This window comes from Eublepharis macularius, chromosome 17, assembly GCF_028583425.1.
Source record: "Eublepharis macularius isolate TG4126 chromosome 17, MPM_Emac_v1.0, whole genome shotgun sequence".
In the NCBI taxonomy this organism is placed as follows: Eukaryota; Metazoa; Chordata; class Lepidosauria; order Squamata; family Eublepharidae; genus Eublepharis; species Eublepharis macularius.
Window position 1 is genome coordinate 30,799,467 of NC_072806.1, and position 13,724 is coordinate 30,813,190.

A 13,724-nucleotide genomic window follows, 5' to 3' on the forward strand; every position below is an offset into this window, starting at 1 on the left:
AATACAAAATTTTCTCTGTGGGGGATGCAGCTCACAACAGTTTTCTGCAGCCGTCACATCGTAGCAAAACATCGGTATCAAACATTTAACAAGGTTTTTTTTGTTTTTTGCATGACAACCACCAACTTGCATGCAATCTCTTTATATATATTTATATATTATATAATATGTACATACAATTCAAGTAAAAAAAGGCTTTGATACAAAACGAAAGAATTACACACGGGGCATGTCTTACAGTAGTTGGAAAAACCAGCGGAACAGCAACATATGTGCTTTGACAGAGAGTAATGCTAACTTATCTTCAAGAACAAGGCATGGATCCTGGCCTTTCTATGGGTCCCTTCACATGTTATTCCCTACATGGGGACAATCCTTTGTGCAGGAATCATTGTGTATGCTGTTACTACTGCAGCAGGTTTGGTACAAGGGATTTAATTTTGCCACAAGGGCACAGAGCAGGAAAGGGATATAGGCAGCCTGATGCAGCCCTAGGATCCTAGGGGCATTTTCACAGGCAAACTGTAAATCGCCTCCTGCCTCTTCAGAGTGAAAATACACATTACGAAGTGCAAGTTTTTATGTGTGGTCCTCAGTTCACATGCAGGCTGTCTCTTGCACAGCACACATGCCTGCTGCTTTCTCAGGAGCTCCCTTTGTGTCATTGCATCTGTGAGTGAGAGCCAAGCTACAAGTGACAAATGACACTTGCCTGGCAAGTGAACAGACTCACGCGTATTCCTCCCTGTTCACTTGCCATTCACTTGGAGCGCAAGCGAATGGCAAGTGAACAGGGAGGAATACACGTGAGTCTGTTCACTTGCCAGGCAAGTGTCATTCGTCACTTGTAGCCTGGCTCTGAGTACAAATGCCACCAGTGAGCCTGGAGGGCAGAGCACCAATTCAGCTCTGTTTTCACAGTGAGAACATTCAGAGATGGACACTGTAGAACAAGTACTGTGGGTTCCTCTGACTTGCCGGTTTGTGGAAGAAAGTGTCAAGATCTGCATTTCAATGAATGGATGTGGGTGGTGGGGAAAACTGGGCATTTGGCAGTTGTAAACAGGATTTCCTTGTCAAAGATTAACTACAAGGGTAGCAAAGAAAGACATCGCTAGAGTTATTTCTTTATAGAAATGTAATGCAACAGTTTGCATCAATTTCAAACCACATTGTTATCGGAAGAGAAGAGAAAAATGGAAAAAACAGGCACCTCGCAATGAATTAAAAAAATAAACAGCAAGGGAGCCTGAGATACATTTAGCAGTTGAGGAGGAACATCTATTAAACATGTGAATGTGCTCACATAGAGAAAATTGGACTGTGTGAGTGAATGCATGGGAAGTTGGAGGGGAGACGCGTGAAATGAGGTGCACTTGTAGGGTTGCCAGCCTCCAGGTGGTAGCTGGAGATCTCCCGGAATGACAACTAATCTCCAGGCCATAGACATCAGTTCCCCTGGATAAAATGGCTTTGGAGGGGATCTCTATGGCATTATACCCTAATAAGGTCCCTCCCCTACCCAAATTTTGCCCTTTCCAGGCTCCATCCCCCAAATCTCCAGGAATTTCCCAACCTGAAGTTGGCAACCCTATGCACTTGAGTGTCCCTAGTTAATTCATAACATGCATTTCCACCCTCAGTTAGGTATCTAATAAGAACAGAAATCTACAATGGCCAAAGTACTAGTTGGAGTAACAATTGCCTCTCCTATTTTGCATTAACAACAGCCAGAAAGGCGCAATGGCAATTTGTCCTCAAATATAAAAATTTGAACCCTGCTCCAAATACTTTGCCACTTAAAAGTACTAGAACGGTAATGCAGTAATGCAACAGAAAAGAAACACAGCATGACCATCCAAAGAAAACTGATCCACATAACGGAGCTCTAAAAAGGGGGCTGCTGAAAATACTCCATGATTTTCTTGGAAGTAACAATCTTATAATATTGAGAAGAAAATAAAAGCAGATTTTAAGGACGGAGATCTGGCAGACTGCAGAAAACATCTTCCCCACTGCAGAGAATATATGCACAGGGCATAAACAATGAACATGTTAACCAGACAGATTTCCCTTGTAACACAAAATGTTGCAGAGTTACTGGGAGGACTGGAGCTCATGCAGCATTTTGCAGGTCTTTTTTTCCATGGGAGCTGCAAGCAATAATGTCTCTGAGCTCCCACAACAGGAAGTGTGTCTTGCACTTCCTGTTTCTTTAGGGCAAGATGTGAAAAAATGCCTTTGTTTGTGGATAGCTATTGAAATAGCGGCTTGTATTCGCCAGGAAATGGGTATATAACCAGTACTAGCATCATGTGAAATCGATAAAAGAAAGGCCAGAAAACAAAGTCCAGATGAATATACTGGTTTTTGAACAAAAGAATAACTGGACAAGGAACAATGATGTCTACTGCCCCTGTATCTAGAGAGTCTGAATTGTGCTATCAGCAGAACCGTTGTTGTTTTTTTTTAACCAAGTAATTTTGTTTTTAACATACTGTGCGTTGGCCATGGAAGTCAAAATTCGCCTTTGAATGTCACTGACGGATGACTTTTCTGATGACTGCTTGGGCTTGGATGTCAGCCCGTCTCTGATTCTGAGTTTCAGAAATATCAGCACTTAATAAAAAATGACGGATAGATGCCAGCAGAGAAAGAGAGAAGAAAAAAGTCATCGTGTTTGAAAAACACAGAAAAAGGAAGGCTCGTAGTTTCTTAAAAAATGTTAGCTGCACAAAGAAGGGAAGTGGGGTGTCCCTTGGCTGTGAAAGAACAACTGGAGGTTCCAGAGAGGAGGGTGGACTTCTGAGGGTCTCACCACACAAGACAAAATACACTCAAATTACACGGGTAATTCGAGTATATTTGAGTGTAATTCGAGGGTAATTCAAGTGTATTTTGTCTCGTGTAGTTTGACCCTGACCTCCAAGCACACGTGCTACTCTAAAACCTCTAGGAAGCCAAAGCATAATTTTTGAAGGCCTGTTAACATTTCTCCTGGAGGGAAGGAGGTGGAAGAGGGGACAAGGAAGAAAGCAACTGCCTTGGTCAGCTGCACAGCCCTTAACATTTATGTTTTGCACAGATTATCAGATCGATTGAAGGAAATGCTTTGGGGGAGGGAGGTCAAACAAAACACAAACTCGGCCTCTTCCTCACACCGGAAACATTATTCAATGCACCAGAAGACTTTTGGATCTCTGCCCTATCCCCCAAATCAAGAAACAACCCCGAAAGGTGACATCTTTTTTAGTGCCGAGATGCAATAAATGCTTTGTTGTAAATAGCCACAAAAAACAAACAAACAAAAAAGTCAGCATATTCTGCGTTTATGTTGCCAGTGAAGCTGCAAGGCAGCAAGAACAGGATTCGGGATATCGAATAAGTTACGATTTTAATGCATGCAGGTCTTTGGGCTCCCCCACCCCACCCCGAAACTGACTTGCTGCAATTTCAAGGCATCCTGGAGAGATCTCTAGGACTGAAGTTTGCCAAACAACTGAAAATACGGTGTTGCTTGGGGCCAAAGCATTCCCTGCAAAAGGACCGTAGCCCAGTCCTTGTTACACCAAAGCCCCTTGCCTCATTCTTGCTGACTTGGGGCCTAACCCTTCCAATAAAGTAAACAATATGTCCGAAGGCAAGAGTCGTTCCTTTGTCAGGTGGTGTGCTATAGTTGACCAGGTCCCCGGATCTGCCCGTATGGTCAATCGCTGAGAATAGCCCCCGGCAGCTCATTTGTGAGTGTGTGCCAGCGCTCAATTTTCTTATCCTTGTTTTTCAGGCAGTCGAACCAGTGCTTCAGGCGGTCCCCTTTGGCGTTAATCCCCAGCACCACACCACCTAACACACAAGGGAAAAAGCAGGACAGACAGAGCCAGTTTGCTAGGGGATCAGAGGGGAGGAGAAGGCCACAAACCCTGGAAAAGCAAGAGAGGAGCTGGCAGCTAAGGAGGGCAAAACATCTGCTGAGTGTTGGAAGTAAAGGACTGTGCAATGCCTCTTTGTACAGAACATCAGTAGTAGAGAACATCAGTACTCCAGGAGGGAAGTAAAGCTAGCAAGCTAGGTGGGTATAATTTAGAGTTGCCAGGTCCCCTGACTCCCCCAGCGGGAGATTGGGAGCATGGCACCTACCTTACCATGCTCTACGTCCTTGTTTTGCACATGTGCGCACTCCCAGCTTGTGTGATGATGTCACTTCCGGGAAGTGATGTCATCATGCGGGGTTAAAAGGCGGCGGGGAACGCTCCTCTGAGCTGGATTGGCCCACTGTAGGACACGATTCAGCACGTTTTGGCCTGAATCAGGCCGCTGTGGGCGTGGGAGCGTGCCACCCAAGGATGTGCTGCGCTGCCTGGGGGGGGGCGCCCCAGGGAGCGCACTCTCTACTGGCAAAGTAGGTGGGCGGGGGGGAATGGGGGAGCAGGGGATTCCCTGTCTGGGCGGGGGAATAGCACCCTTAGTATGATTCCTCTTGTTTTAGGTCTTTCTCTTTTCCTACTGCCTTCAACTTTTCCTGGCTTTATTGACTTTTCCAGAGAGTCTTGTCTTCTCAAGATTAGAGGACATGGTTTCTTTTAATGAGTCAAGCCATCTTGTTTTAGGTCGTTCTCTTTTCCTACTGCCTTCAACTTTTCCTGGCTTTATTGACTTTTCCAGAGAGTCTTGTTTTCTCATGATACGATAGCCTCAGTTTTGTTATTTTTAGCTTCTAGGGAGAATTCAGGCTTGATTTGATCTAGTACCCACTTATTTGTCTTCTTGGCCATCCATGGTATCCACAAAACTCTCCTCCAGCACCACATTTCAAATGAATCAATTTTTGTCCTGTCAGCTTTCTTCACTGTCCAACGTTCACATCCATACATAGTAATGGGGAATACCATAGTCTGAATTATCTTGATCTTGGTCCCCAGAAAGACATCCTTATCTTTAAGGATCTTTAACCTTCATCAGTAGTCATTTCAGGTCTTCACTATTTTCTGCTAACATGGTGTCATTAATGTTCCTTCCACCTACCCTACATAGCAAGCCAGAATTCTTTCTCTGCCTCTCCTATCTCAGTACGTACTTCCTTGACAATAAAGGACTCCTATTTTTTTCCTAAACTAACACACCTCATTTGGCCTTTACTACTAAAGCAGCATCCCCCTCCCACAGTGCAAACTGACACTAAGCTGAGGTCCATGGACTGGTGGAAGACTCATCCTCGATTGCTAATCCGTTTCCCAGTTGGGGTAAATAGCCCGGAGTCAAATGAGGAATCAACACACAGAAGGATCGCTCTCTTCTGCCCCCTCCAGGCACCCTCGCCATCTTCCTGGAGGTCTCTGCAACATGGCAGTAACTCTTTCTCCCATCAGTGAAGTTCATAGCTGTGCAAGGAAACTTCATTCTGCTGCCTCCTGCATAGCTGCCACTGGGGAAAGGAGAAATAAGGTTGCCATCTCCTGGCTGGAAACTTCCTGGAAATTTGGGGTTGGAACCTGGAGAGGGCAGGGTTTGGAGAAGGGAATTACCTCATCAGGGTTAAATACCACAGAGGCCTTTCCCCAAAGTGGCTGTTTTGTGCCTACGTAGCCTGGAGACCAGTTGTAAATCCAGGAGATCTTCAGGGCCTGCCTGGGGGTTGGCAAACTAGGCAATGCAAATGGAGGAAAGTGATCCTGATTGGGAGCTACAGATAGGGGAGTGGATGGAGAGCGTTAGTGGGGTGGGGAGAAAGGGGCTGCAATGATCCCCTCATGCCCATAAAAACCTGCCTGAAACAGCTGCAAAGACTATAAAGGGTAGGGGGGACTACAGCTATGTAGCAAAAGGCAACATGTTTTAATTGGAGAAGACAGCTGGATTTGCTCACCCTCTAGAAAACTTACTGAGAGGGATTTTTTAAAAAAAGCTAAGTCAAGTTGTGAACCCGCTCCCAAATGGCGATGGCCTCAAACTGTCCAGCTGCTGAAAACAGTCATGGGCAGGGATACAGAAGCAATCTGTGATTCAGAGTCTCTCTACACGAGGCATCTTACACGGGGAAACTCAAGTATAGGGAGACGCAATGTTAGCTGGGAAGTGTAGTTTAAGAAGTCAGACCCGACAGTTCTGTCCATTTCACCCCTCTATACAGTGCTGGCGGAGATCACACCTCAGAGGGTTTGTTAATTTCATTTTTGCGGAGATGGAGAGGTGAAATTAACAAACCCTTTGAGGAGTGATCTCCACGGGCTCGGTATTTTTAAACTACCTTCTTGTAGAGAGGCGCAATTGACAGTGCCTTTGGTTTTGTCTTTTTAAACTATGCTTCTTGGCTAACGTTGTGTCTCCCTATACTTGAGCAACCTTGTATGTCTCATGTAGAGAGACTCTCAGACTGAATACTGTAGTCATGTTTCCTCCCAAGTGAAGTATCAGAATCAAGCTCTCTCATGGATATTTTCCAGGGAGCCCCAGACTCACCGATAAAGTCATTTGATTTGCCAATGTCATAATCCCACACCGTCACCTCCAAGGTCTTCTTGGCCAAGTCACCGTGCTTGATCTCATAGCAAAATTCCTGTGAAGAAACAAGCAGAACTGACATTCAGGAGAAAGATTTCACTCCATCATCGAATACCCTTTTTCCAAACCCCAGGCTGCAATAGGAAGTCCCTGGATTGGTCAGTCTTGTGGTAACCGAAGGAACTCAGTCTTTCACCTTTATGCAGAACCCAGAGCAGTTCCTCTAGTGTGATTCACTCTCAGCTTTTGCCCTCAGGAAAACTATACAAGCTATCTCTGGATTTGGGCATGGCCTGATATTTTCTCGACAGAGGGATAAAAACAATCTCAGGTTACTCAAGCTTATGATTTTGTACTCAACTTGCGTATTTTTGTGATAGAGGCCAAGCTGATTCCACATTCAAAAACTCCAAGTTCTTGAGAGGCAGAATTGGTATAGGAACAGGATGGGTCAGGATTAGAGATGGGCACGAACCGGGAAAACGGCGGTTTGTTGTGGTACGTGGTTCGTCACGTTTCATGAACCACGAACTGGCATGAAATTGCTTGGTTCACAAACCGGTTCGTTTGGTTTGTGAATGCGTCACTTCTGGGGCAGCAGAAGGTCTGCAAAAAGCCCATCCTTCCCCCCATTGCCTAGGAAACTGATTGGTCGGTGCCAGGCTGTCTGCAATGATGAACCAAATAACAAACCAAACAAACTGGCCTAAAAATCATCGCGGTTCGTCGCAGTTCATCAGAAATGCCCTCCAACGAACTGCCGGTTCGCGAACCAAAAAAAAGGCCTAGTTTGTGATAAATTTTGGGTTGTATTTTGGTTCGTACCCACTTCTAGTCAGGATGAAGCCAAAGTAGGACCTGGTGGACCAGACGGCAGAGCCGAGAAGGAATTTATCTTCTTAGGTATATATTGAAGAATTTTCTGGTGATTGTTTTCCTGATTTTACTGTGTTTGTACGGTGTGAGAAGCCTTGAAAAGGTCTCTATAGAGACAGCATATATGGTTACTAATAAAGAAATGGGAGGAGTTTGACAGGCCCTAGAATATAATGGCTTTTTGGAATCACAATACCGAAAACTGCACACATTTTATGAGGAAAATGTTGTGGAAAGTCTTTCCTTGAGGCAGTAGAACATGGTGGGAAAATAAGGAAACAGGTTTGATTTTCACAAGGAGAAAACTAAATAGAAACAAGCATCTCAAGTTCAAAATTGCAGGGACGAGAAAATCAAAGTCATCCTGAGGCAGGGACAGTTTCACAGGTTGGACCAATAAAAGACCAGATCCAAACTCTGCTCTCCTGACACATATATACAAGATTTGAAAAGCAGAGCACAAATACCTCGTTGAATTCAGGGTTGAGTGTTTTCTTTTTGACAGCTGTCTTGTGCTTGGATTTCTTGTCCTCATCTGGTTTCAAGTACCTGCAAAGATACTACCCATCAACATGGATTGTTTTAGCCTTAAACCATGTCAGAGGTGAAGAAATGTGACACCTCTGGATGCACAAAATGGACTAGATGTTTAATTCTGACTCTAGCATACCAACAATGACAAGCAGTTTACTGCCATAGGAATGGCAGCAACAGGTAATGTGCTGGCTGAGATGGGGCAGTTGTTACGGCAAACAGGGGCACTTTGGGGGCAACTGATTGGCCAGTAAGGGATGCCACGTAAAAACAGGAAGTCTTTTAGAAATAACAGGAAGTTATTTCTAATGAGCATGTACAAAGAACAGAACAGGTATTTAAATTGCTGCTTGCTGATAAATCGCACAACTGCAACAAAGAGGTCATAACGGTAATCCATGATTTGTTGTTCGGTGAACAAAGCCTGGAAACAGTCCTTGGGAAGGCTGTCAACTCTGGGTCGGGAAATTCCTGAATATTTGGAACTAAAGCCTGGGGAAGGCATGGTTTGTGGAGGGGAAGGGCGTCAATGGGGTACAATGCCATAGAGTCCACCCTCCAAAGCAGCCATTTTCTCCAAGGGATCATCTTTTTAGTGAGGAGACAAGTTGTACTTCTGGGAAATCTTTAGGCCCCACCTGGAGGTTGGCAACCTGAGTCCTTGGGATTGCATGTTTCCCCTAAGACTTGTGCATTCATGACATGCTACAGCTAGCTGTCAGTGCCACCAACACACAAATTTCCTACAAACAAAGACTAAAACAAATGCCGAGAAGAGCTCAAACTACAGGTCGTATTTATATTGGGACAAGGCCTGTATTTCAAAAGATTACCTTCTCTAAACTCTCTCAAATTGCTTGCAGTTCTGCTATGATCATTTCCTGGCATATGTCCCCACCCTTCGGACATATTTTAAACAAGAGCAAAAGCCAAAAGGAAAGCAAAATTAGCTCCATTCACTCAAGTCCCATTGCTGAGATGCAAAGGGCTCTTTAACTCCTTCCTACCCGGTGCAAAGAGCAGCAGAGGCTCTGGCAGAAATCTCTCCTCCTGTGGCGCAAATGCTTAAAGCAAGACACAGGCAAATAGGAATGTGTAGCTGAGGCACAGATGTAACAGAAAGTCTGTCATGGCTCAGATGGTTAGGGAGAGAAAAGGGGTAAAGAGCCCTTTGTCCACCTGGCTGCAGAGTTTAAGCCTGGCAGCTTATTAGAAGGGGGGAATTATTTCCCCGGAGCCACTGCTACACACAGCCAGGGGACTACAACAGAACAAGGGCTGGGGAGAGGACTTGATTCATCATTGCCCTTCCAGAGCCACTATCAGCCATCACCATCAAGGGTTTTGACAACTGGAAACCACTGATGCCATTTCCCCAGAGCAGTGGTGTTGGTGGAAGGGATACTGGACAAGTGCAGAAAGGACACTGAAGACCCTCTATTTATTTAGTCATATTTAAAACATTTATATGCCACCTTTCTACCCAAACAGGGTCCCCAAAGTGATGAACATCAGGCATTAGCAAAAAGTCCAGAAGCACCTTTAAGACTAACCAACTTTATTGTAGCATAAACTTTAGAGAGCCACAGCTCTCTTCGTCAGATACGTTGTGGTTTTAGAAAGCTTATGCTACAATAAAGTTGGTTAGTCTTAAAGGTGCTACTGGACTTTTTGCTATTTTGCTACTACAGACTAACACAGCTAACTCCTCCGGATCTATCAGGCATTAGAACATCTAAAACATTAAAACAATGGTATTTTAATTTTATATATGGAAACAGCGGCACGGCTGTTATATGCTCAAAAATGGAAGTACAAGGAGCTACCTTCGGCGGAAGATTGGACTGGAAAGATGATGGACTTAGCTGAGATGGCCAAACTTACAGCATTAATTAGAGAGAAAACACTCTCTATATTCATGGCAAATGAGAAACCCCTTTATGGACTATCTGCGAGAGACGAAGAAAAATGAATGAATGATTTGGGAGGTTGATTTTTAAAGATAAGGTTCTGAGATAATAACAACAATATTCGATTTATATACCACCCTTCGGAACAACGTAACAACCACTCAGAGCAGTTTACAAAGTATGTCATTATTATCCCCACAACAATAATCACCCTGTGAGGTGGGAGGGGCTGAGAGAGCTCCAGAGAACTGTGACTAGCCCAAGGTCACCCAGATGGCTTCAAGCGGAGGAGTGGGGAATCAAACCCGGCTCTCCAGATTAGAGTCCTGTGCCCTTAATCACTATACCAGACTAGCTCTCAAGATATCAAGAAGATGAGACACAGAAAAGATATTGGAAATGCTTCAAAGAGTTCCACCATCATCCGAGCAAGACGGTCTTCCTAGTACCTAATTTTATTATCATAAGCCGCTTTGAGAACCAGCAGCGTACAAATCCTGTAAACAGGCCAATAAATAAATGTGCAAGCAAGCAAATGTGATGCACCTTACGGAGGGCTGTCTGAACTCAAGGGCTGTGCTAGGGGACCGGATGAGAAGCCCCCAGGGGATCAGATTGAATCATGGGCCACTAGTGACCCTTAAATAGTGACTTTTTATAACAACAACAAATAGAATAATGATGATTGATAATCTGCTGTAATTTTTAACAATCTCCCCATATCTGCCCCTCCAACCGCCTAATGGGAGGGCAAACACTATGCCAGAGTCTCTCTTCGGTTGCAAATTGGAGGAATTAGGTTACTTTGGAAAACAAGCAGATGGCGCCGACAGGCACTTATCAAGGCAAAGATGAGGGAAGGGGGTACGCATAAAGCTTTTCCAGCCATGAAACCTAATTATACGCAAGAAGCAGGAAAGGCCCTGCATATAGAAGTGTTGGCTTGCCTGCTGTGTGCAGATTCAGAACAGACCTCAGGGCTGGAGAACTTAAAGGAAAAGATGACTGACGTGTGTGGGGCTGCTGGGAAAGCGGATGAAGAGATATGCAGGTTTAAGGGTCCAGCAGTCTGGGAAGGCCCATGTGAAGTGTCTTGCTCATCACGATGTGTGTGTGTGTGTGTGAGTGCATCTCTCTGGTAGTCCATGCTGGCAAACACTTTTCTCTACAAGAGGGTTTGGACAGCTGGTGTCTGGGAAGAGTAGAGAATACTGACCTGGAAGACCAGAAGGCCCTCAAGAGGAAGGTCTGCATGCCACCCGACTTCCTTTGAGCCAAGGGGGAAAGGACCGAGCCAGGTTTGGAGGGCAGGAGTGGCAGAGGAATGCTTTTGAAGGTTCAAACAATTTGCCCTGCAATTCTTACGGTCAGAGTGACCAAACCAAGGTGCCAACCTTGGCATGCTCAGCTCCCTCTTGTTCAGAGAACACCACCCTGGGCTGGGCATCTCAATGTGTGCAGAATGTCTGAGTGCATCTTATTTAATGGGCGATAATATATTTCAAGCACATTAAAAATAAACATTAAAAAAATACAATGCCAGCATCTAGATAGCAAACCCGTATCAGAAATAACACACTGAAAATAGCTGCCTTCCAGAAAATAATTCATACACGGATCCTGTCGTTAGCCTGCAAGGATAAGGCAACCAGAGATCTGCTCCGAAGGTTAAGAAAACCCAGTCATGCACCCCCACAAGCTAATGGAAGAAGTCTCTAAGGAACAAGATGTGGCCCCCTTACTAACACTGTGGAGCCATGCCCCACAACAGACACAAAACTGGTTGATTCCGTTCAATTAGTTGCATGGTAAGGAACTTACCGTCAGTTCACAAGAACAGTTTTTTTGTGGTGGGGGGCGGGGGGCAGGGAAGGATGGACGTTTTTTAAAGGAGAGGTAGTGATTTTTCTCCCTCTCTCACAACAGACGATAATAACAGACTATAAAGTAATTTCAGGATTTCCAAAAGGGAGCACATGATGGATAATTAACCTACAGGACTCTCTGCCACAAGAAGTGGCAATAGACACTGGCTTAGATGGTTCTTAGAAACAGATTAAGCAAACAAATAAGGGGGATGGGTGAAAGGTCTATCAATGGGTACCAGTCATGATAGCTAAATGGAACCTGCATGTACAGAATAGGGATCCCAATCTCCAGGTGGAGATCAGAGATTTCCCAGACTTACCACTGATCTCCAAACTAAAGAAATCAGCTTCCCTGGAGAAAAATAGCTGCTTTGGAGGATGGATTTTATGACATTATACCTCACAGACCTTGCCCTGTCCTTCTCAGGCTCCACCCCAAATCTCCAGGAATTTCCCAACCTGGAGTTGGCAGCCTAGTACAGAAGCACTTCTAGATGACTAGAAGGGAGCCATAATGAGGCGAGGGGGCCTTGTATCTCCACAGGGGGCTGGGCTCTGGTAGAAACTATATATTATATACCCTAGTCCCTTTGGAGGAATTTCTCTCCCACCAGAAAAAGCAAAAGCCCCCAAAGTGGGGTGGGGGTAGAGTGGCTTCTTAAGCCCCACCCCCTGCACCATCTTCTGCTAAAAATCACTAACGTGGGGATCAGGGGCACAAAGTTCATAGGGTCTGGATTACCGTGGGGGTCTGGAGGGCCAGGCAAGGAGGCCTTGAAGATGTAGCAGAAAACTCCATTTATCCAAGCATCTTATATGTGTGTTCTTCCAAATAAGGAAGGAGGGGTGAAAGGAGGTGTATGTGGGAGGGGGCTAGGGCAGACAGAATCTTTGTCACTTTGAAAGCCCTGACTTGGTGTTCATAATTTGGAATGAAAAATATAAAAAGAGGCTTGTCAAACCAGGCCAAAGAGCTCTCTCAACCAGTATTATGTTTCTTTCAGTGGGCAGCCAGGTGCCCCCAGTCTAGGCCCACGAGCAGGGGCACAAGGTCAAGGCCTCCCTGTTTGGAGGGACAAAGAAAATGACAAAGATGCCTTCCAAGTCAAATCTGGCTGCCCTTGGCCTGCAGCCTGGCCCCGAGTACAGGCAAGTAAACTTTGTGTGGTCCAGACCCACCCATGGACGTCTTTTGAGAGCCAGTTTGGTGCAGTAGTTAAGAGTGGCAGGACTCTTAATTTGGAGAACCAGGTTTGATTCCCCACTCCTCCACTTGAAGCCAGCTGGGTGACCTTGGGTCCGTCACAGCTCTTCCAGAGCTCTCTCAGCCCTACCCACCTCACAGGGTGATTGTCACGAGGATAATAATGACACACTTTGTAAAGCACTCTAAGTGGGCATTAAATTGTCCTGAAAGGCGGTATATAAATCGAATGTTATTATTATTTGCAAGGCTGCCATGGGCATTCACCAGTTGGATGGGATGGAAAGATCCCTGCCATCAGATCCTTGCCAAGCAGCGGCAAATGGCTGCTGGATTAATCCAAGGAGCCCAAGGAGGTAAAAGATGTGGCTGAACCAAGGCATTCTCCCAGCACCTCCTCCCCTCTGCAATTTCTGACAAAACCATCCACCCTCATTGTATGTGCAGCGAACAAGGAACATGATTCAGTTTCCCTGGCTTTGCCTTTCCAATCTGTCCCTTTCTCTCCAGCACCTTTTCCTTTTGTCTGAAGCAGCCTCCGCTTCCACGCCTCTCCCCCACCTTCTTCGTTGTCTCCAGCTAAGCACAATGTGCTCAGCCACACACAGAACACAAAGCCTTGCCAAGGCGGCCCACTGAGAGGAAGCAGAGTTGGGCCAACCACAGACCTCAGGAATCGAGAAGACCGTTCTTGTCGACAGAAGCCGCTATCAAGACAGATGCTGTTAGCCAGGCGAGCTAAACAGAAGGTCCAAGATGAGAGGCAGTATACCTCTTGAGCATGGCATGCTGGGGCTAAGGGTCCTTCTGAATTATTCCTTAAATAGATTCTGT

The 13,724-nt window shown here is 45.4% G+C and overlaps 1 protein-coding gene across 1 annotated transcript in view; it reads right to left on the reverse strand.

Annotated features, from left to right (window-relative positions):
* Positions 1 to 3,706: 3,706 nt before the first annotated feature.
* DOC2B (double C2 domain beta) overlaps positions 3,707 to 13,724 on the reverse strand; it is a 164,917-nt gene continuing 154,899 nt past the window's right edge. The window contains exons 7-9 of the mRNA XM_055002054.1: positions 7,842 to 7,923; positions 6,457 to 6,553; positions 3,707 to 3,843 (exon numbers count right to left, since the gene is read on the reverse strand). Of these exons, the coding sequence (XP_054858029.1) occupies positions 3,707 to 3,843; positions 6,457 to 6,553; positions 7,842 to 7,923 (316 nt within the window). The remainder of the gene's footprint in view (positions 3,844 to 6,456; positions 6,554 to 7,841; positions 7,924 to 13,724) is intronic.